This window comes from Lactuca virosa, chromosome 4 (genome assembly GCF_052849685.1).
Source record: "Lactuca virosa cultivar CGN04683 chromosome 4, Lactuca_virosa_CGN04683_v6, whole genome shotgun sequence".
Classification (NCBI taxonomy): Eukaryota; Viridiplantae; Streptophyta; class Magnoliopsida; order Asterales; family Asteraceae; genus Lactuca; species Lactuca virosa.
Window position 1 is genome coordinate 73,659,575 of NC_136429.1, and position 21,388 is coordinate 73,680,962.

The window sequence follows — 21,388 nt, forward strand, 5'->3', positions numbered from 1 at the left end:
TTCGAGACTAACAATCCCACACCTAAACTGCTAGCTACAGTTAGGCAGGCATGCCTGGGGTGACAAATATCATACCGTACGACGCCTGAAGAACGTCGCTGAGGTCACCAGTCATATCAAGCATGGTTATACGACTCACAATAAGTATAAACTAACCTTTGTTTACGAGATTTCATTCTTCATTAGTTTTATTCTAATTAATAGAACTATTATACACTACATTTGGGGATTTCAGAAATACAACACATGGTTTTATTTAATAAAACTACTATACATAATGGTGGTAGCCAGGCTTTTCAAACATAACATTTCATACAGTGGTTTTTCATACAGAATTCATCATACTATACATTCGAGTAGTAACCAAGCATGCAAACTAATATGTTTTATACTACAAAGGATACCGTAACAAATATTCATAGAAGGAACTGGCAAGATCATGCTTTTACTAAAGAAAATATTGGATTTTCTTGGAAACATACGAACATTTTTACAAGATTCATCAACAAGTTTTCACTACAAAACATCGCTTATGAACTCACCAGCTTTATGCTGATATTCATTCAAAACTGCTTGTATTCTCAGGAAATCAGTAGACAGGTACCACCTGGAGTTTTGAGAAGACGGAGCGTTTAGGGTCACGTCTTTATGTTTTGCTTATACTTCTTGATGTATTACAAACAAGACTTAAACAGATGTAAACCTTTTTCACATATGTATTCAATGTAATGGTTGTGTTTACTGTGATTGCTATGATACAATTGTTGTGATACTACACATGACGTCATCCACCCCAGAACGTTTCCGCCGTTCAGGTTTGGGGGTGTGACATAGGCCCAGTTGTATGTTTGGTATGTGGTATTTTGCAAAAACTCACTAAGCCTTGTGTGTTGACAGTTTATGTTTATGGTTTCAGGTACTTCCAGTCCGAAAGGGAAGGGCCCGACGTGATGGCACAACATCTTCCCCTCATGATTTCCACACATTTTGGATAATTGTACTTTGACATTTTGACATTGTATTTGGTGATTGACTTGGAGATGTTTGGTGAATGAAACTATGGGTTTTAAAAAATGAAAGATATTATTATTGTTTTTGGGTCGTTACACTATCTGCGAGCTGACTCTTCTCATTATATTACTTATGCCATAGTGTATGCATGGTAGACTAGCTAAATCTTATTTGTTGTTTGTTGTTATATGATTCATTGTTGTTGGTAACTTCTTGGCGTGCTGTTAGCCCACTGTTACTGCTGATAGTCCTCAAGGTTACTGATAACCCATAGAGTTTGTTGTTAGCCCATCGGACGTGCTGTTAGTCAATAGGATGTGTTGTTAGTCCACTGGGAGTGCTGTTAGCCCGTTGGGATTGCTGATAATCCACATGGTTGCTGATAACTCTTAGTTATTGATTTATGCTGTATTGTATGTGATATTTTGGGAGAACTCATTAAGCTTCGTGCTTAAAATTGTGGATTAAATGTGTTTCAGATACTTCATATGATCGCGGGAAGACAAATGTTTGATTGTACACATCTGCCTGCAGTTTTTGTGATTCTGCATGTTTTGATACTCTGATATTTTGGAATGACTGTATTTGATACTTATGATTTTCTTGACTTGGGTTTCATGAAAACAATCTTTTATCTAAATTAAAAATGAAAAATTTACTATACAAATAAGGCGTTACAATATATATTAATATTATTATTAAAAAAAATAAACGGGTGCTAAGAACCTTCTTCATGCAACAGAGATACCAGATCCGCCCTCGAACGTCTTCTTCATGCAACAGACAGATCCGCCCTCGATCGTGTTGGTTCTCATGCATTCCACAACGAAAGTTTTTTCGAGATAAAGAGTAGAAATTAGAAAAACATGACTAATGACATCAAAAGGGTGGTTTCTGGCTAAGGACTAGAGCTAGAGGTGGTTAAAATGCTAACTGGTCAAATTGGCTAAGTTTCTTTGATTGAAAGTTTTGTTATCTCTAGCGTCTTGATAGTGTTTTTTATATAAGTTTCTTGCGGCTTAAAAGAAGAGGTTTATGATATTAATTTTTTTTTAACTAAAACCATGTAAAACACCTTAAATGAATTAACCAAGCTCAAAAATGTGACAATATGTAACAAGGCTTTGAGCGTATATAACATGAAAATTACTACAGGAAACTCTAAAAGTGGAAGCAAGAACTCAAGAATTGGGGAAGAACATGGGTAACAATGGGGGACAAACGTAGGACCCACCTCACCGCCCATGCGCACGCAAACTTATCTCTCTCCTCTTCCTTCATGACCTAACCCTAACCCAAACAACACTTAGCAGCACAAGAAGAGCATCTTTCTCTCTCTCTCTAACCTTCACCAACAGCAACCAAATTCTTCATATATTATTTTCTTAGCGGATTCAGAAAAGTGAGTAGAGAGAAAGAAGTTGCAAATATGGAAGATTCAGCTCAGAATTTGGTTGGGTTTACTGGTGAAGGTTAGAGAAGAAACCCTCAAGAAAGCCAACAAAACATCTTTGCTACTTGCCTAGAGGGTATTTGGTCAAGAATTCAAGATGGATCCAGTCACTGCCCATGGTCGTCATCTACCTCCTCCTTTTCATACTAGAGATCTGCAGCTGCACCACCACCAGCAGTTTCAGCAACACCATGTTCATCACCATCAGCAGCAACAACAGCAGCATCATCAACAGCAGCCAAATTCCGAGGAGGATGAGCAAAGTGGTGGAAGTAGCAGCCTCAACCATGGCCAAAAGCGAGAGCGTGAAGAAAACCACAACAATATTAACAATGATGGTAATAGAGAATTGGCGTCGGTTGTGACCGGTGGCGAAGGAGATCATAGCAGCGGTGGTGGAAGTGGTGGCTCTAGACGCCCTCGCGGCCGCCCAGCTGGCTCCAAGAACAAACCAAAGCCACCCATAATCATCACCAGAGATAGCGCGAACGCGCTGAGGTCCCATGTGATGGAGGTCGCTAATGGGTGTGATATTCAAGAAAGTATATCGAACTTTGCGACGAGAAGGCAAAGAGGGGTGTGTATATTAAGCGGTAATGGCACAGTTACCAACGTTACACTAAAGCAGCCAGCGGCACCGGGGGCCATTGTGACACTTCATGGGCGATTCGAGATCTTATCACTGTCAGGTTCGTTCCTTCCTCCGCCAGCTCCGCCTGCGGCTTCAGGATTGACCATCTACCTAGCTGGTGGTCAAGGACAGGTAGTTGGAGGTGGAGTAGTGGGGCCTTTGTTGGCGTCGGGCCCTGTAGTGATCATGGCAGCATCTTTTGGGAATGCTGCGTATGAGAGACTTCCTCTTGAAGATGAAGAAACTACGCCAGGTTCAGGAAACGGGCCTCTAGGGTCGCCTTCTGGTATTGGTAGCCAACAACAACAACTCATGAACGATGGAAATCCATCGTTATTTCATGGGTTGCCTCCCAACTTGCTAAATTCATGCCAATTGCCAACAGATGCATATTGGGGTGCAAATCGTCCCCCTTTCTGAAGCGAAGGAGTGTAACAGATCTTTCGGTTCATTCTATTTTCATTTAATTTCACCTTTGCAAACCTCTTCCTTTTTCGGATTTCATATAAACTAGTTGTGTTTGCGATGTTACTTACTTAATAGCATGTTTGCTTTAAAAATTTAGGGTGTAAAAAGTTTGTGAAAATATTCTACCATATGGCTATGGCCTTCAGTTGTTGAAATTATGACGCTATTGGATATCGACCGATTATGATATTTATCAAGTGTTCAAAACTTCTCCAAATAAATTACCAGACTTTGTGTTCGAATGCTAGTTAGTGAAACAAAAAAAAAAACAAAAATCCCACAGAAGTCGTTAAGTTATAGCAAATTAATAATCAAAATTTGGTATGGTTTTCTGGGTCCTAGAAAATATATATTCCAGGGGCTCCCATTCATTGATATTTTGTAATTTTAATTTTTTTTCTTGACTTTAATTAGTTAATGGACAATCTTGAAAGATATAATGAAGATGTACAAAAGCTACCTAGTTTAAGTATTTTAACGTGTCTATAGGTTTCCTTTTCTTGCAACATCACCCATAAAAACCTCAAAAACAACTTAAAAAATTCAACCTTAAAAACCTCATTTTAGAAACCCCACAGTTTATGATTGTATACTTTCTATTCTCCATCATCATTCAACAAATTCAAATATATTACCGTCTTCCCATATAAATTATTTTAAAAAAATTACTTTAAAAAAATTATAATTTGCTCTTTTCTTTTACCTTTTAATTGCTAAACAAATATCGTCAATATCAAAGTTAATAGTTAAATACATTTGACTGCAAAGAAAAAGCGTGATTAGTTTTTGGACAATGAGAGTGTACGAATACAAAAACTAATTAAGTAAAATTCATAGAAAATCAACTTAATAATTAAATATGTTAAACACAAATATATATCGAGTTGCATATTGATTAAACCTGTTATTGTTTTTTTCTTTTTTAGTAAAAAATAATGAAATATTACAGTCTAATACTGTATTTACATTCATATTGAGTTGCATATTGATTATAGATATATTTTTTTCTTTTTTGTTAAACACGAATATATATTGAATTGCGTACTGATTAGCCTGTTATTATTTTTTTCTTTTTCTGGTAAAAAAATAACAAAATATTACAGTCTAATATTTATATTCATACATGTATTTAAAATTTAATACATTCATTTTAGAAACCCGCAAAAAAATACATATTTTAACATAAGATTCATATAAAATTCAAAATTTAATACAATTCATTCACAATTTAATAAACAAAATTCACAGCTTATAGTACATTAAATTCACCTTTATTACACACATTCATGAGATCAAATAAACAATTCACACATTATTACACAATATTTATGGGATCAAAAAAACCATTCATAATATGAATACATCTCATACGAAATTAATACATTAAAACGAAAAAAAATACACATTCATAATTTAATACATACCCAATCCGAACTCACAACTAAATTTACAAATAATAACTTATCAATTTTCAATGAGGCATTTCATCAAGCACATTTTATGCACCACATGATGCGGAGTTTCATGGTGGTGTTAGGCAGTCGATATGGTGGTGTTTCATGAAAGGTGTTTTAAATCCCAGCCGACTTCGGCGGAACCTTAACAATTTATGGCGGCGAATTCGTCGAAACGCTAGCTTTCGCTAGAACCCTAGAAACTTCATATTTAAACAAGGAAACCAAGATACTGAGTAGATCTTCACACAGAGATAATATATCTGGATCTGGAGAGGAAGAATAATCATTAGATAACAGAATCAAACATACCTTCAAATAGGTCGTGAACAAATCCACAAAGAGAAAACATTTTTTATAGATTTGATACTTGATGAAAAAAACTAGATCTAAAGAAACTTAACTACGAAATCATGAGCACGAACCATAAAACGGTGCACATATATGGAGACAAAGCAAATTTGGAAGGGTGGCGACAATGATGGACCTCGCTCGAGGTTATAAGTGGTTGACGACGGTGGTGATTGTATGGCGTCGATGACAACAACAATTTACCAGAAGAGCAATGGGGTGAAGAAGCGGAAGTGGTAACAATCTTTGTATGTCATGTCGTCGTTGTAGGCGGTGACAGTGGTATGGTGGGTATCATTGGTTGTAGAAATCAAAGGGAAAGATTATTTGTTTTGTCGAAGCTTGTTGAGAGGAGAGAGGCAAGATCTGATTTTGAAATATGATGAGTTGTGTTAAATAATTAGGTTTTCATAAAACTACTAGTAATAGAAATCAAAATGAGTATATGTTAATGTTGGAATAGACAAAAATACTCTTATTGAAAGTGGTTTATATATATATATATATATATATATGATGGTTCAAATAAAAACAGTAAATAGTGTGAAAATGTAAAAACACTACTTTTATGTTATTCTTTTGCAATGAATTTTGTATCCCCAACTTTATGTCACTATTCAACAATGAATATACGAATAATCACACGTTAAAACTAATATTAGAATTTACTACATTAATGCACACATACAAAATTTATAATAGAATAATAAGATTTAATGAACATATAAATAATCAAACGTTAATATTCACATTAGAATACTAACATAAACATAATGTTTTTACGTTTTCACAATATTTAGTGTTTTTATTTGAACTTACTTATAAATATATATATATATATATATATATATATATATATATATATATATATATATATATATATATATACTAGTAGTAATTGAAATCAAAAGGAGGATATGTTAATTGGAATAGACAAAAATACTCTTCGTGAAAATGGTTTCTAGATGGTTATATATATATATATATATATATATATATATATATATATATATATATATATATATATATATATATAAACCATCTAGAAACCATTTTCACTATGAGTATTTATGTCTATTCCAATTAACATATCCTCCTTTTGATTTCAATTACTACTAGTATATATATATATATATATATATATATATATATATATATATATATATATATATATATATATATATATATATATATATATATATATATATATATATATATATATGCTTAGGTTATTCTATTCAAAGTAATTATTGTGTAACTGTATGCATAAATGTGGGCCAATCAAATTTACTTATTTTAAGAAAGTGATTAATATATTATTGAATTAAATATAATTGAAAAATATCATCTTAATTAATTACAAGGGTAATTTAGTCAATTAATATAGATTTAATAAAGGAAAGTTGCATTTTTTAAGGGATCATAGATTCTATTAATTTTAAAAATCCGATTTTACGAATTATAATTCTTTTAATTCGGACATTCTGACAGAATATGTTTATGAGTATATTCAAAAATAAAAATATTCTTGAACCGTAAATAATAAAAATATTCTTAAACCTATTTCTTGATCATTAATTTAAAAACTTCTTGTAGAATAACAAATTCTTGAACAATCAATTGAAGAATAAAAACAAAAAATACATTATTTCTTATAGAATACGGGTAACAATTCTTAAGAATTACATTTATTGTTAAAGAATAAAACTAAAAAAACTTTCAAAACGGGAAAAAAAACGTCAAAAATCTAACAACGACTAATACATTCTAAAAGAATAATGTGGTCCGTTTCAATTTTGTGGTCCGTTCTTCAAGCATCAACTTCTGTGATTCCAACAGAATTGGAATTCATGATTCCATTCCAACATAATTGGAATTCGTGATGCCATTCGAATAGAATTGGAATCTCACCAATATCATCCATTGAATCATCTACATAAACATACTTGATACCTTTTCAGAATTCAACCTTGTCAAGATCCTGTAATGTCCACATAAATAAAGTGTTAAATCAGAAACATAAAAAAACATAAATTAAAATATGAATCAATTCATAAAATGCAGCCAAAAACTGCTCATTCTGATATGTATATTAGTCCCAAATAAAATCAATTTCCCAACAACGATTGTTAATGAGGAACTTTCCGTCCCAACTAACACACACCAAGACAAAATGAGTAATACACAGAAGATTTGAAGAGAATTATTACGACCAAGAACAACAAATTAGCGGTGATGACGAAATCAATATCACCATGAATCATGTTAATGAGGAACTTTCCATGGCTTCTTTGACTATTTCTCCCTGAATAACGAATTAAAATCAGAAAATATATATACTCCATTCACAATGAAGCTCACACAGATTACATTGCATCACTATGTGAAAACACAAACACTAATGACACATACATATAATTACTTTGTCTGGCTTTTCATCGAATACCTGGAGTGCAGGTTTGGTGCACAATCACAAATTATCAATAACAAAATCAAACGTGACCATTTGAAGGAGGAGACGATGGCATCTGATAAGTTTGACCACATTCAGTAATAAATATCAACAACTTCACATCGACAATTCAATAAAGAGGTGGAAAATAGGGATCGGGTTGAATCGAAAAAAAAGAGGCGATTACCTGATGGTGACTGCGATCTCATTCCGATGGAGGAAAGGGATTAAATTCACATTTTATTTACCTGTTGATTGTGTGTGTTTGCGCAAAAATAGCAGAACCACCGATTGGAAGCAACTATTGATCGGAAGCAGCGAACAGGGGATAAGCGATCGTATCTTTGTTCTGTTTTGGAGCTAGGGTTACGAATGGGATAGAATACAGTATTGTTTATTGTTTTAAAAAGGAATAAAGGTAGGTCAAAGTATTTACTATAATTATAGGAGTGTATTTGTAGAAATTATTTATCAAATTACTAAATTACCCTTATTTATTTGTTTGATTATTTATTTATTTTTTAAATATTGATTAGCCCACATTTATGCATACAATAACACAATAATTACTTTAAACACCTGAACCTATCTCTCTCTCTCTCTATATATATATATATATATATATATATATATATATATATATATATATATATATATATAGAGAGAGAGAGAGAGAGAGATAGAGAGAGAGAGAGAGAAAATGATCAACATATAACCAACTTAAACTTATAGAATCATAAAACCACACTTATAACCCTAGACTTATTATATAAATTTAATAGATTAAAAATGTGTACAATAAAATTATATATTGTTATACATGAGATCACATATGAAAGATGGTGTAATGGGGATTCTTCATTATTGGTATTTAAGTAGTTAGGAAAATAACCATCCTACAATTTAAAAAATTATATTTTAAGCTGAATGCAATTTTTTTTATCACTCTCTCTATTTTTTTTTGTTGTTCTTTCTTCTTAACCTATCCAATCTTTAACTCTACCTAATACGCCTCCTTCACCGAACGTTGTTCCACCATAATATGCCTTCACTTGATTCAAGTGAAAATCCAATCCTCCGGTGGCACCTTCATTTCCAACCATCATGAGTAACTTTATCCTCTCATCTATTCACCGATATTGGTTCTCCTCTGATTACACTTTCTTCCTCGACGATGGTAGATAGTTATAGTTCCAAATCACCATTATTTTGCTCCACCACTCATATAAGATCACTCATCATTCTTTTATTAACAACTAAATCAATATGACTTAATTTTCTTGTCTTTCCTTTCTCTAGCTTAGTTTTAGTGGAAAGCAAAACTTAAATCACACAAAAATCAAACAAATACATAAATGGGGACAGGTCAATTAAAGAGGAGGGAAAGCTAAGCATTGTACATTCTTGGTTTCTAATGTAAGACTTACAACTTGTTATTAGATGAAAGAGGAAGAGGTAGTGAGTTGTTTTATTTTTGTGTTCAAGAGCTATACTAATATGCAAGGATAATATTCATGTATGAATATTAATTTGTGGCAAAAGAATTCAATCACAAACATACAAAACATAAAGAAATCAAGAGTATGAAGGAATATGGAGAACAAGAAACAAAACAAACGAAGATCGTGTTGAATCTTTTGTTTTCGTTTTATGGTTTATTTTGTTACATCTTATGCATATTTAATTTATTTTGCTTAGCATTTAGATAATGTTAGGTCTATAGTGTGTTGTGTCAAATGTGTGCTTCTATAGTTTTACTTATTCCGAAATAGGTATGTCCATGTTCGGATCCGCTGTCTAGTCTAGTCTATACATAGTGCATGCATGTAACATTTTAGGGTGACGTCTTTGAACCCTAAACGTCGTTTATACGATCACATAGAGCAGTTCCATCTTTGAGAACTCTTCTATAGTTGTTTGAATCTAATCATTCGACATACTTTTGATCATTGTTTCTTGTCTTTAATTCAGTAATTAATATAGAATCTATCAATCTTCATTATTGTTCTTACAATTGGTATCAGAGCAGAAAATAGTGTAATTAATTCGCTATTCTTCGAGTATAGAGTTTTATTAGGGTTTTAAGTTTATCTCATATCTGTTTTTGTTGTCACAATTGTCTCAATCGATTGTAGATTCCAGATCTAGATCTTTGGTTTTTCCCTTGAACTCGACTCACGTTTACACATCTAGTTATATATTTGTTTAAGTGAATTCTTGACAATATGCCTAATGAAGATCCTCACTCTCTTTCGTTCAATCTCTCAAGAAGTATTGGATCCACAACAAGGATTCCAATTCTCTTTCTAGAAGATTATGAAGTCTGGGCTTTGCACTTTGAAGATTACGTTCTTGGAATCGAAGAACATGGTTCCACTGTATGAAATGCAATGAAACAGGAGACGTACACGCATACGGGCACTAAAAAGGTAATCGAGACTCAGGTGGATTGCAATGCATTGATTGTTGAACATACTGACTTTCCATACGATGAGAAGGATAAGTTAACGAGCAATATAAAAACAATGTGAATTATTCGATTTGCTCTTCCTCCAGACACTTTTCGTCTTGTTAGTGCAAGTGATACTGCAAAAGGTATATGGGATAGGCCAGAGGAGTTGTATTCTGTAGATGCTGATTTGGAACACTCTTTGCAAACAATGCTCTTATCTGAGTTTGGATCGTTCGTACAAAAGCCTGATGAGAAGTTAGATCAGACATTCAACCGCTTCAACCATTTGTTAAGCAGAATGTTGAAACACAATCTTGAGCGAAATGTTATTGAACAAAAAGTCACATTCATGAATGGACTTAGATCAGAATGGAAGGCTATTGTTTCCACTATGAAAGCACACGAACAATTTAAATGATATTCGTTGGCCAAACTTTTGGGTATTCTGAGATCTCACGAAGATGAAGTTTCTAGGGAAATGAAGTTTGTTTCCAGTATTGGATCCTTGGCATTGGTTGCGAAAGGGAAGAAGACGGCAGAAGAAGATTCCGAATCTGATTGTGAAATCTCTAAAGAGGACAAGCCTCTAATGGTTTCCAATCCCCAGAAGTTATTTAAGAAGAATTTCTCTCGTTATAGAAATAAGTTCAAACAGGGCAACTCCAGTTCAGAAAAACCAAGGGACGAGAGTTACAAGAAATCTTAGAACAACGAAGAAAATAAGGAAAAGAAGTTACTGGGTGACTCTGGCTATGATTGTAATTATTTTCATGGTAATAACCACTTTGCAAAAGAATGCATGTTAAGGAAGTAGAAGGAGAAAAAGGAAACAGAGGAAAACGAAGCATATTATGTTCAGAAAATAGAGGAACTCAGAAAGAAGAACATATCAAATGTGAAACCAGCGTTGATTGTGCAGGAAGAAAGTGATGATGGGCGAGTCGAGGTGTGGTCTACAGACTCAGAGGATGATGAGGTTAGGAAACCCACCCATGGCAGGTGCTTTGTGGTGAATTCAGAGAAGCTGGGATATGAAGGCAAGTGCTTGATGGTTCAGAATCGTGTTTTGGAACCAATGGGATGTGCAACTGATGGCGGAAAGGCTTCTGAGAGCTGCTTTGCTGCGAAGACAGTCTCAGAGCAGGTGATAGAGTGCGAGAAGGTGGTTTATAAGGTACATTCTATTCTCAAATCTCTTAATATTTCTACGTCCGTTTATGATTCAGAATTAGATGACTTACGATATACTATTTCTAATTTTAGTGATAGTTTAAAAGAACCCGTCTCAGTAATTCTAATATGACTGATCAACTTAACAGGGTAACATTTAAAAGTGAAGAGAGAAGATTAAGAATAGAGGCATTGAAAGTAGAGCTTACTAGATCACGTGATGATATTATTTACCTTAAAAGAGATAGTATTGCACTTTTGAAACAGAGGAATATTTTTTGTTTAATTGTTAAGCGTTTATATTTTAATATTACTCAGTTGCATTTGGATTGCGAAATAAGGAAAGATTTGCATAAAATGATTTTACTATTTCTTGAATTGAAAGAGGATGAAATCGATGCTGATTGCTATAAATGCAAATCGATTTTTTTTCGGATGACGTTTCTGATTCATACAGGGTTGGACTTGAGAAAATTGAGGAATACATTCAGTCCAAAAAACACAAAAATATGTTGAAAGAAATGTTAAATGATAAGGATCAGGGATGAACATATGAACCTGGGAACCGGCCGGAACCTGTACCAGAATCGGAACTGGTACCAGAACCGAAACCCGATGGAACCGGTCGGGCTGGGACCGGGACGATATTCTTGTGGATTTTTGGAACCGGGAACCGGTAGAATCGGAAAAAACCGGAACCGTTTGTTTCTATTTATCGAGGACCGGTTCTAACATTGAAGACACGGCAAGAACCGGTATGAACCGAGAACCGGTAGAACCGGCGCCGGTTCGATTCTTAATTTCGGCCGACTTCGATTCCTGGGCTGGGTCCGGTTCGGGTTGGTTCCTTTGCTCATCCTTAATAAGGATAAAAAAGAAATCAAATTAACTTCTATTTAGAAGTATGACTTATTATGCATGAAGTTGAATTCGGAAAATACTCTTGATCCTGAGAATATTTCTGAATTCGATGAAAGCGAGACGAGTGAAATTTCTGTAGAGGACGAAATTGATTGTTCTACTTTTGTACAAAATTGTGATGAACCAAAGAAAAATTTGATTTCAGAACACTCAATCGCATTTGTTCGAATTATAGAAAATAAAGGTTCAAATGTTTTAAAAGAAAAAGCAACAGTTTTTCTGAAAGTTCAAACAGTTCTGAATCAAGTTTTGTAAAAACTGGACTAAACAAAAATGACACATCTGAATTAACGTCCCTGGTTAATAATGATAATGCGAATGGATTTGATGAATTCTTCTGGTCCAAACCGATAGATAATGTCGATGAAAGAAAAGGTCTTTCAGAAATGACCTCTTGGAAAACAAAAGGGAAATATGTTTCAGAACCGTTGAATCCTGTGGACCTTTGTTACTATAAGGCAGGACCAAGTGGCACAAAAGATGTTTCAAGTGAAACCTTTTCGGAACTAAATGAAAAGCCAATCCGAAAGAAAAAACCGAAATCGAACATTCATAAATCTGCTGAAGAATTAATTGCAAAGAAAAGACAGTTGAATGCAAGATATAGGAAGAATTTGAAAGAAAGAAAGCATTTCTGGAAGAATATGAATTCCAATAAAAGTTATGTTAACTCAGTACGATCTTCTAATAAAAAAGTGAGTTCATCTCAAATTCCGAAACCAAAATCAAGTTTTTCTCCAAATTCACAGATTTCAAAAGCAATTGAAAAATCAAAAGATTTTAAAGGTAAAAATAAAGTAGCTTCAAATCAAGAAGTAATTCTCAAAGAATACGAAGCTAAGCTGAAAAAGGAAGAAAAAGACTTTGCAAAAAAGGTGGCTCTGAAACACAAAGAATTTATTCACCACAAATCTAATCCTGTTGAAATTAATCTATGTGACAACAAAGTTGAGGTTTTCAAAATAGAAAAAGGGATGAATGATACTTTGAAAAGAATATCCTTTTGGGTTGACAAAACTAAGATTTTTCCTGTACAAAAGAATTTCTCACAATGACCCAAGAAGGTTTGGGTTCCTAAAACAATCTAAATTTTGCAGGCTATAAGTGACGAACAATATGATTCTGAATGGTACATCGACAACGGCTGTTCTCGTCACATGACTGGGAGGAAAGAAGAACTGAGAGAGTTTCGGTCTTTAAAACATGGTGTAAGAGTGAAGTTTGGAAACAACGCCACTGGAGTGATAAAAGGATATGGAATGATAACGAATGGCGAATTCTCAATTCGGAAGGTAGCATAAGTAGAGGGCTTACAATACAATCTGATAAGTGTTTGACAATTAGTTGTAGGTACTGGTCTAAAGGTTTCATTTGATGAAGAAGGGTCGGAAATAATCGAAAAGAAATCTAAAGCAGTGCTTCTGAAGTCAAAAAGGAAGGGATAAATGTATCCTCTAAATCTGAATCCAATCAAAGGGAAACCATCTATTGGCTTTCTTACAAAAGCATCTTCGGATGATAGTTGGCTATGTCATAGAAGGCTTTCCCATATGAATTTCATGGATATTAACAAGCTTGTCATTAGTGGTCTTGTTCGTGGTCTACCTCTTCTGAAATTCGAAAAGGAACACTTATGTGCTGCCTGTGAGCTCGGAAAACAAAGCAGGAAGAGTCACTCAACCATCATAAATATCAAAATCATTGAGCCACTAGAATCATTGCACATTGATCTTTGTAGTCCATCAACCATCGAAAGTATTGGTGGTAACAAATATATTTTGGTTATTATTGATGATTTTTACAGATTTACCTGGGTGTTCTTTCTTAGACAGAAATTCGATGCCACTCAGAAGCTGATAGATTTCATCAAGCAAATTGAGCTTCGATTACGAAAGCTTGTTCGGAAAATTCGTAGTGACAACGGTTCGGAATTTAAAAATCATGCATTTGAATAATTCTTAACTAGCAAAGGGATTGTTCACAAATTCTCTTCTCCTTACACTCCACAATAGAACGGTGTAGTTGAAAGACGAAATCGATATCTCTGTGAAGCTGCAAGGTCAATGTTGTCATTTGCGAATCTTCCCTTGTACTTATGGGCTGATGCCATTGCCACTTCTTGTTTCACTCAGAACCGTTCCTACATCAACAAAAGATTTCTGATAACTCCTTACAAAATTCTTAACAATTGAAAACCTAACAATAAATTATTTCATGTGTTTGGTTCCAGGTGCTTTATATTCAATTCCAAAGAACATCGGAACAAATTCGACGTGAAAGCTGACGAATGAAGTTTTCTAGGGTATTCCTTGACATCAAAGGCCTATAGGGTTCTGAACAAGAAGTCAAAGAGGATTGACGAAACCTACTACGTCACGTTTGATTACAATTATATGAAGAAATATCAAAAAGAAGATTGTCAATCGGAGGAGATTTTTCCATAAACAAATTCAAAGACTATTCCTCTTGTGAATTTATATGAGGAATTTCTAAATTTGTTTGATGAACCAGACAAAGCTATTTCCTCAAAATCAAACTCAAAAGACAATCAAGAGGATGAATTGATCAAGATTGTCTACGAAGTTGCCAAAAATGCAGAGATTCCTTCTGAGCAACCAATTCTGAATGACCCTCAACAAAAATCTTTTGCTTCTCCATTCCAAGGGGAGTGTTCCACTCAGATCTTCAATTCCAATGATCCACTCCAGGGGGAGCATTCAATTCCAAACGACAGGTCACATACAAACTTCCAGGGGGAGAATGAAAATAATGACTCAGATGTACAATCAGTGTTTGAAGAAGTTTATGTTGAAATTGATCCTTCCCATGATCAAAACTATATTCCAATGTCTAAATGGACCAAAGATCTTCCAAGATCTCAAGTGATCGGAGACTCATCTTCAGGAGTTCTTACACGGGCTCAACAAAAAAACGAAACAAACTGCATTATTTTCTAAATTGGAATTTTGCATGTTTAATTCTTTTATTTCTAAAATTGAGCCTAAAAATGTCAAAATTGCTCTTGATCATGCAGATTAGGTTCAAGCAATGCAGGAAGAACTCAATGAATTTGAGCGAAATAAAGTATGGAGATTGGTCCCTACTCCGAAGGATGCATCTGTAGTTGGAATGAAATGGATGTTTCGGAATAAGATGGATAAAGAAGGAAACGTGATTCGCAACAAGGAACGTTAGCTGGTTAAAGGTTATTTCCAAGAGGAAGGAATAGACTACGAAGAGACGTTCGTGTCGGTCGCTAGATTGGAATCCGTTCGGATTTTTCTTGCCTATGTCGCTCACAAAAATTTTAAAGTCTATCAGATGGATGTGAAGTGTGCGTTTCTGAATGGTGAACTCGAGGAGACTGTTTATGTGGAACAACCACCAGGTTTGGTAAATGTAAAATATCTGAATCATTGCTATGTTCTGGATAAGGCGGTGTATGGTCTGAAACAAGCCCCTCGTTCATGGTATGAAACTTTGACTCGTTTCCTTAAACAGTATAAATTCAAACAAGATTCGGTTGACCCAACCTTCTTTCGTAAGAAAGATGGTGACCATTTAATGATCGTTCAAATTTATGTTGATAAAATTATTTTCGGATCTACTGATCCTAAATTAATAGCTGAATTCTGAAAACTAATGGAAACTAAATTTGAAATGAGTTTAATGGGTCCAATTAACTTTTTCCTTTGTTTAGACATTAGACAGATTTCAGAGGGAGTATTACACAAATATGTATTTAGAAGATTTTGGGTTTAGAAGCTTTAGTCCAACATCGGCTTCAAATCCACAAAACATTAAGTAATATGTGGATGGAGCCTTTCCATACTTAATCTTATAAAGTGTTTAATCTACTTGTTAGTTGCTATTTGTATTCAAGATACAATTGATAGTGATTGAAGTATTACCCCAAAAAGATTAAAGGAGGATATATTTCTACCGATTAGAAAGTAAATCATACAAAGTAAGATTTAATTCATCATTTATTATATTAAGGCCTTAGATGGATCTTACCTGTTTTTATCTCAACTTTTGAAACCTTCACCAAGATTTCACAATTATGATTTACCATGTAAAATATAATTAAAACTACTATAGTTGTTAATAAAATTGATTTGGTATCTTGTGCTTAATCTCAGGCATTCATTATAAAGGAAGTCATACACCAAAGTGTATAGTTCCTTAATTATTTTGTCTACACTTTAGTGAAAATATCATTAGGAACCCTTTACATATAAATAAGGTTCACATATGTCAAATAAACTACATTATTTGCCTTCAAAGATCCATTTCTTGAAGTTGGAATATGTGAATGCCATTTATATAATAAAGATAACAATGTCAAAAATGAGTTTGATTTAAAATAAGTTTAAGTCAAAAGTGCTTTCATATAGAACTTAATTTTATTTATAAAAATGTTGATATTTACTTCACAATTATATTAATAGATCTAGTCTCATAAATAGAAGTTAATCATTTCAGAATATGAATACTATTGTTATGAAAAATAACTGAGTGAATTATCAAACATTTGAATAAAATAACTGAGACATAAATTTAGACATGCTAAATTAAAACATATATTGTTCCAAAACAAATATGGTTCTAAGCATAAATAATAAATCAAACTCTGAGAGTGTAGTTCTAACTTGATTGTCCTTAGCTTGGTTACTCTTCAATAAATATCTTCAAGTCATTTACAAATATTAGATTAACATTTAAGTACCAAGTACCTAAGTGTTATATGAAAAGTATGAGTTCTATCGAGTAGATACTAGAAGTACTAGTCTCTTCCAGACTTTCTTTCCAAATAAGAGGAGTAAATCCTCTTCCAGTGTCCGGTTTCTTCACAAAAGAAACAAGATCCATTTATATAGGCTTTAGCAGATTTCTTGGGCTTAAAGGTGTTCATTCCATAAAACATGGGCCTCCTGGATCACAAAAGGGGATTCTTTCAGCCTTGCATTATTCCATTGTTTAAACTAGCTTTAAATAAAATATCACTGTATTTATTGGAATATTGCTTGACCCGTTATATCATCAGATATATATGTTTAAATTATCCAAGACTTCCTAGTTTCATAAATAACTATTCCTAGCTTGATGTTAGAAGCATCTTTAGCATCACAGTGATGCCTTTACTAGGTATCATGTTCAAGTTTATTGCTCAAAGCAAATAGTTTAGGATTAGGACCTTTAGGTGTATACAATTTCATATCTCTTACGAGATTGTCTCTTAACACATGAACCCATTCATTGAATTTGTATCTATTGATTGTTATTATTTCATTAAGTCATTAAAGAAAATGACAATTCATGGTAATGAGAATGGATTATGTAACTAAATTTTTTTAACAAAATTCATTTAGTATTTTCAATATTTAATCTTCAATAATTAATACCCTTTTAGTTTCCAAAAACATTAATTATCAAAGTCTAGGATCCAAGTTGCAAACCAAATAAATGGTTAGGTATCATTTATCCCATCCATTTGAATTCAAACCGGTAGATATCGATTATCAATTATATATTGTTATATAATTCCTAGATCTATGAGATCTCTAATGACAAATTTAATTAGACATGTTTGATCCCATCTATGCCTCGGAACTCTCTTGCTTAGGTATATATCCTTTATCACAAAACATTTCCAATCAAATCATGCAAATTGAAAAACTTGTGTAATCGGCCTATAACTTGGTTATAGAAATCACAAAGACACCTCGGACATCAAAAGATAACACTAAGCGGTTAGGTATCCTTTATCCCACTAGTCATACAAGAGATGTGTGAGTGTTCTTCAAAAGGATTGCATATATTTGAGGTTTGTAAAGAAAGGGTCTTTATATATTTTATAACTCTAGTTTAAAAACATATGATATCATGTTTATTACATGCATATAATAAACCATAGTATCAATTTTCAAAAGAAAATCACTTTTAAAGGTTCTATATAAAAAGCTAGTTTTTATATAATTTGACGCGATTCAATTTTTATAACCGGTATTAAGGTTGAGTGCATTTGAACCTTTTATATATTTACTAAAACTTTATTTTATTAACTATATTTTTGGAGGTTGTATAAGTTACAAAAATCACCATTTTAAAATTTATAATGGAGTTCTTCAAAATTTGTCACTATTAACGTTTTTATAAAACCGGGTTTTATTTTTAAAATAATAACTTGTTACATCTTATGTCCAATTCTGAAAACCCAAACTCCATGTGATGTTTATTTTGTCCAAAATTATTTTAGCATGCGCAAAACTAATTTATCAACCACACATTATAATTGCATAAAATAAACAACACAAACATGCAAAAAAAGATATGTGCATAAACATAGCGAACTAATGACATTTTGTGAGCCAACATAAAAAATGCCAAGGCCATTCCTAAATGGGAATTTAAGGGGACCAAAAATCTTCTTGTAATGTTGTTGAATAAGCTCCCATTTGAGTAAACACCAATTGCTTGCAAAGGATTGGAAAAACTTCTTGAAGACTAAAATTCAGCAACTGTCGCTAAAAGTCCAACAGCCCTTTGTAAACAGCATTAGTGACACTTTTTAGAAAATGTCACTGAAAATCCTGCACACCTTTTAGATTCGAAAATTACTCTTTTGTATTCAAAAAATGGTTCCAACCTCATTTCTTGTTACATTTTTGTACAAATAAATTATTTTTAAAAACTAATCGATTACTTTACAAAAATAATTACTTTAATAAACTGTCAACCCAAGGAAACTCCAAATCTCAGATGGAGACATCAGAACCTCACACCTCATCACGGCCTCGACCTTGGCTGGATCGACCAGAATACCATTTTGGTTGATAAGGTACCCCAGAAACTGCACCTCATGCAACCAGAACTCACACTTGGAGAACTTCGTATACAATCTCTCCCTCCTCAGGGTCTCCAATACCTCCCTAAAGTGCTCCTCATGCAGCTCCTAGGTCTTGGTATAGACCAGGATGTCATCGATGAATACAATCACAGGACTGATCCAAAAATGGTCGTCACATGCAGTTCATGAGATCCACGAATGCGGTTGGAGCATTAGTGAGCCCAAAGGGCATCACCACAAACTAGTAATGACTATAATGAGTCTGGAAGGCCGTCTTCTGCACATCGTTCTCTCTGAACCTCATCTGATGATATGAATATCAATCTTAGAAAACCAAGTTGCACCCTGAAGATGGTCAAACAAATCATCAATCCTTGGGAGTGGATAACGGTTCTTCACCATTATCTTATTCAGCTCCTGGTAGGCAATACACATCTGATGTGACCCATCCTTCTTCTTTACAAATAGGATGGGTGCTCCCCAAGGCAAACTACTTGGTCAAATGAACCCCTTTGTCTAACAGCTCCTACAGCTGTGTAGACAACTCCTGCATCTCTAGTGGAGCTAACCGATATGTTGCTTTGGCAATCGGAGCCGCATCAGGAACCAAGTTAATCCAGAACTCCACCGGCCTCTCCGGAGGCACTCCAGGAAAATCCTCCGGAAACATATCCAGGTAATCCCACACAATCGGCACATCATCTATAATCGCCTTACCCTTCTCCCGGGTATCCACAACATAGGCGGCGAAACCGGAACAACCCTGATGATGATAGCGTCTGTCCCTAGCGACTGAGAATAGGACTGGCCCACGCTGAGTTCCCTATCCATGGACCACCAACTCTCCCCCACTTGGAATCCGAACATGCACAATCTGATACTCGCAATCAATCACCGCTCCATTGGGGCTCAACCAATCATCCCCACTATAACCTTGTTCTCGCACAAAGTAATAGGAACCAAATCAATCAGATACTACTCAATGAACATCTCTAGAACACAATCTCGATGAACCCTCGATACCCGAACCGATCGATCATCCGCAATCTTAACCTATAATGGACACTCCAACTCCCCCGGAGCTCCAACAAACATCTTGCTGAGCGCAAGAGATATGAAAGATCGGGTAGCCCCCGAACCAGACAATATCAAAGTAGAGATACCGTTCACAATGAACAATCCTAAAACAAAACACACATATATAAGTAGAGAAATCAACATAAATAAATAGTTAAGGAGAAGAGCCATACCTGCCACCACATCTGGTGCAACACGTGCCTCCTCAGCAGTCAGCTGAAAAGCCCTGCTCCTCATAATAGGCGCATCCACCTTGCCCTGGCGGCCATCAGTAATCCGTAGGGTCGCTGGAGCAGGTTCTACTACTGGTCCTCCTGATGTTAAACTTGGGTAGTTGGCCTTCTTTTGGCCCCTCTTATTGTAATGGAAGCAAATTAGATATGATGTCTGGGTGGTGGTGATAACAACAATGCAGTCCTTGCTAAAGTTCCGCGTTTTGCCGCACTTGTAGCAGCCTGAACCACCCGCTCTGCAAACCCCATCATGCAACCTGCCGTATTTGCCACAATGGCTCCGGCCCTACTGGCCCTTCGACCTAGATTCAAAACCCTTGGGTTTCTTTGCTGAATCCCCAATCGGCTACCCATGCTCTGCCTTCCTCTTCCGTATGTGCTCCAAATCAATCTCTCACTCCCGCGCCCTGGATATCATGTCATCCAAGGTCAGGCAGGCAAAAAAACTAACGAACTCCCTGATGTCAGATCTCAGCATATCATGGTATCAGGTCTTCCTCATCTCCTCATCAACCGCATACTTGGGTACCAACAAAGCCCTCTCCCTGAACTTAGAGGTGATCTCCGCTACAGTGTCAGACGTCTGCCTCATGTCAAGAAACTCCCTAGCTACCTGTTGCACCTCAACAACTAGTGCAAATTCTTCTTGAAACTAGGTCACAAAATGTGGTCAGGTCATGGCCTCAATGGTTGGGGCTCCCAAAGTATAGCGGACCTCCTCCCACCAATCTCAGGCTCGCTCCCTCAAACATCCTACTACGAACCTCAACTTTGACCCCTTGGGGAAGAAGCTCGTCATCTGAGCACACTCAATGTCATCTATCCAACGCCTGGCTGTGATGGGTTCCTTAACCCTAAACAAATA

At 34.8% G+C, this 21,388-nt stretch overlaps 1 protein-coding gene across 1 annotated transcript; it reads left to right on the forward strand.

The window, feature by feature from the left end:
• The first annotated feature begins 2,193 nt into the window (after window positions 1-2,193).
• On the forward strand, window positions 2,194-3,752 carry LOC145105423 (AT-hook motif nuclear-localized protein 18-like). Its single transcript, XM_079042529.1, has one exon. The coding sequence runs from the start codon at window positions 2,562-2,564 to the stop codon at window positions 3,513-3,515; it is 954 nt and encodes a 317-aa protein (XP_078898655.1). The 5' UTR covers window positions 2,194-2,561; the 3' UTR covers window positions 3,516-3,752.
• The last annotated feature ends 17,636 nt before the right edge of the window (window positions 3,753-21,388 follow it).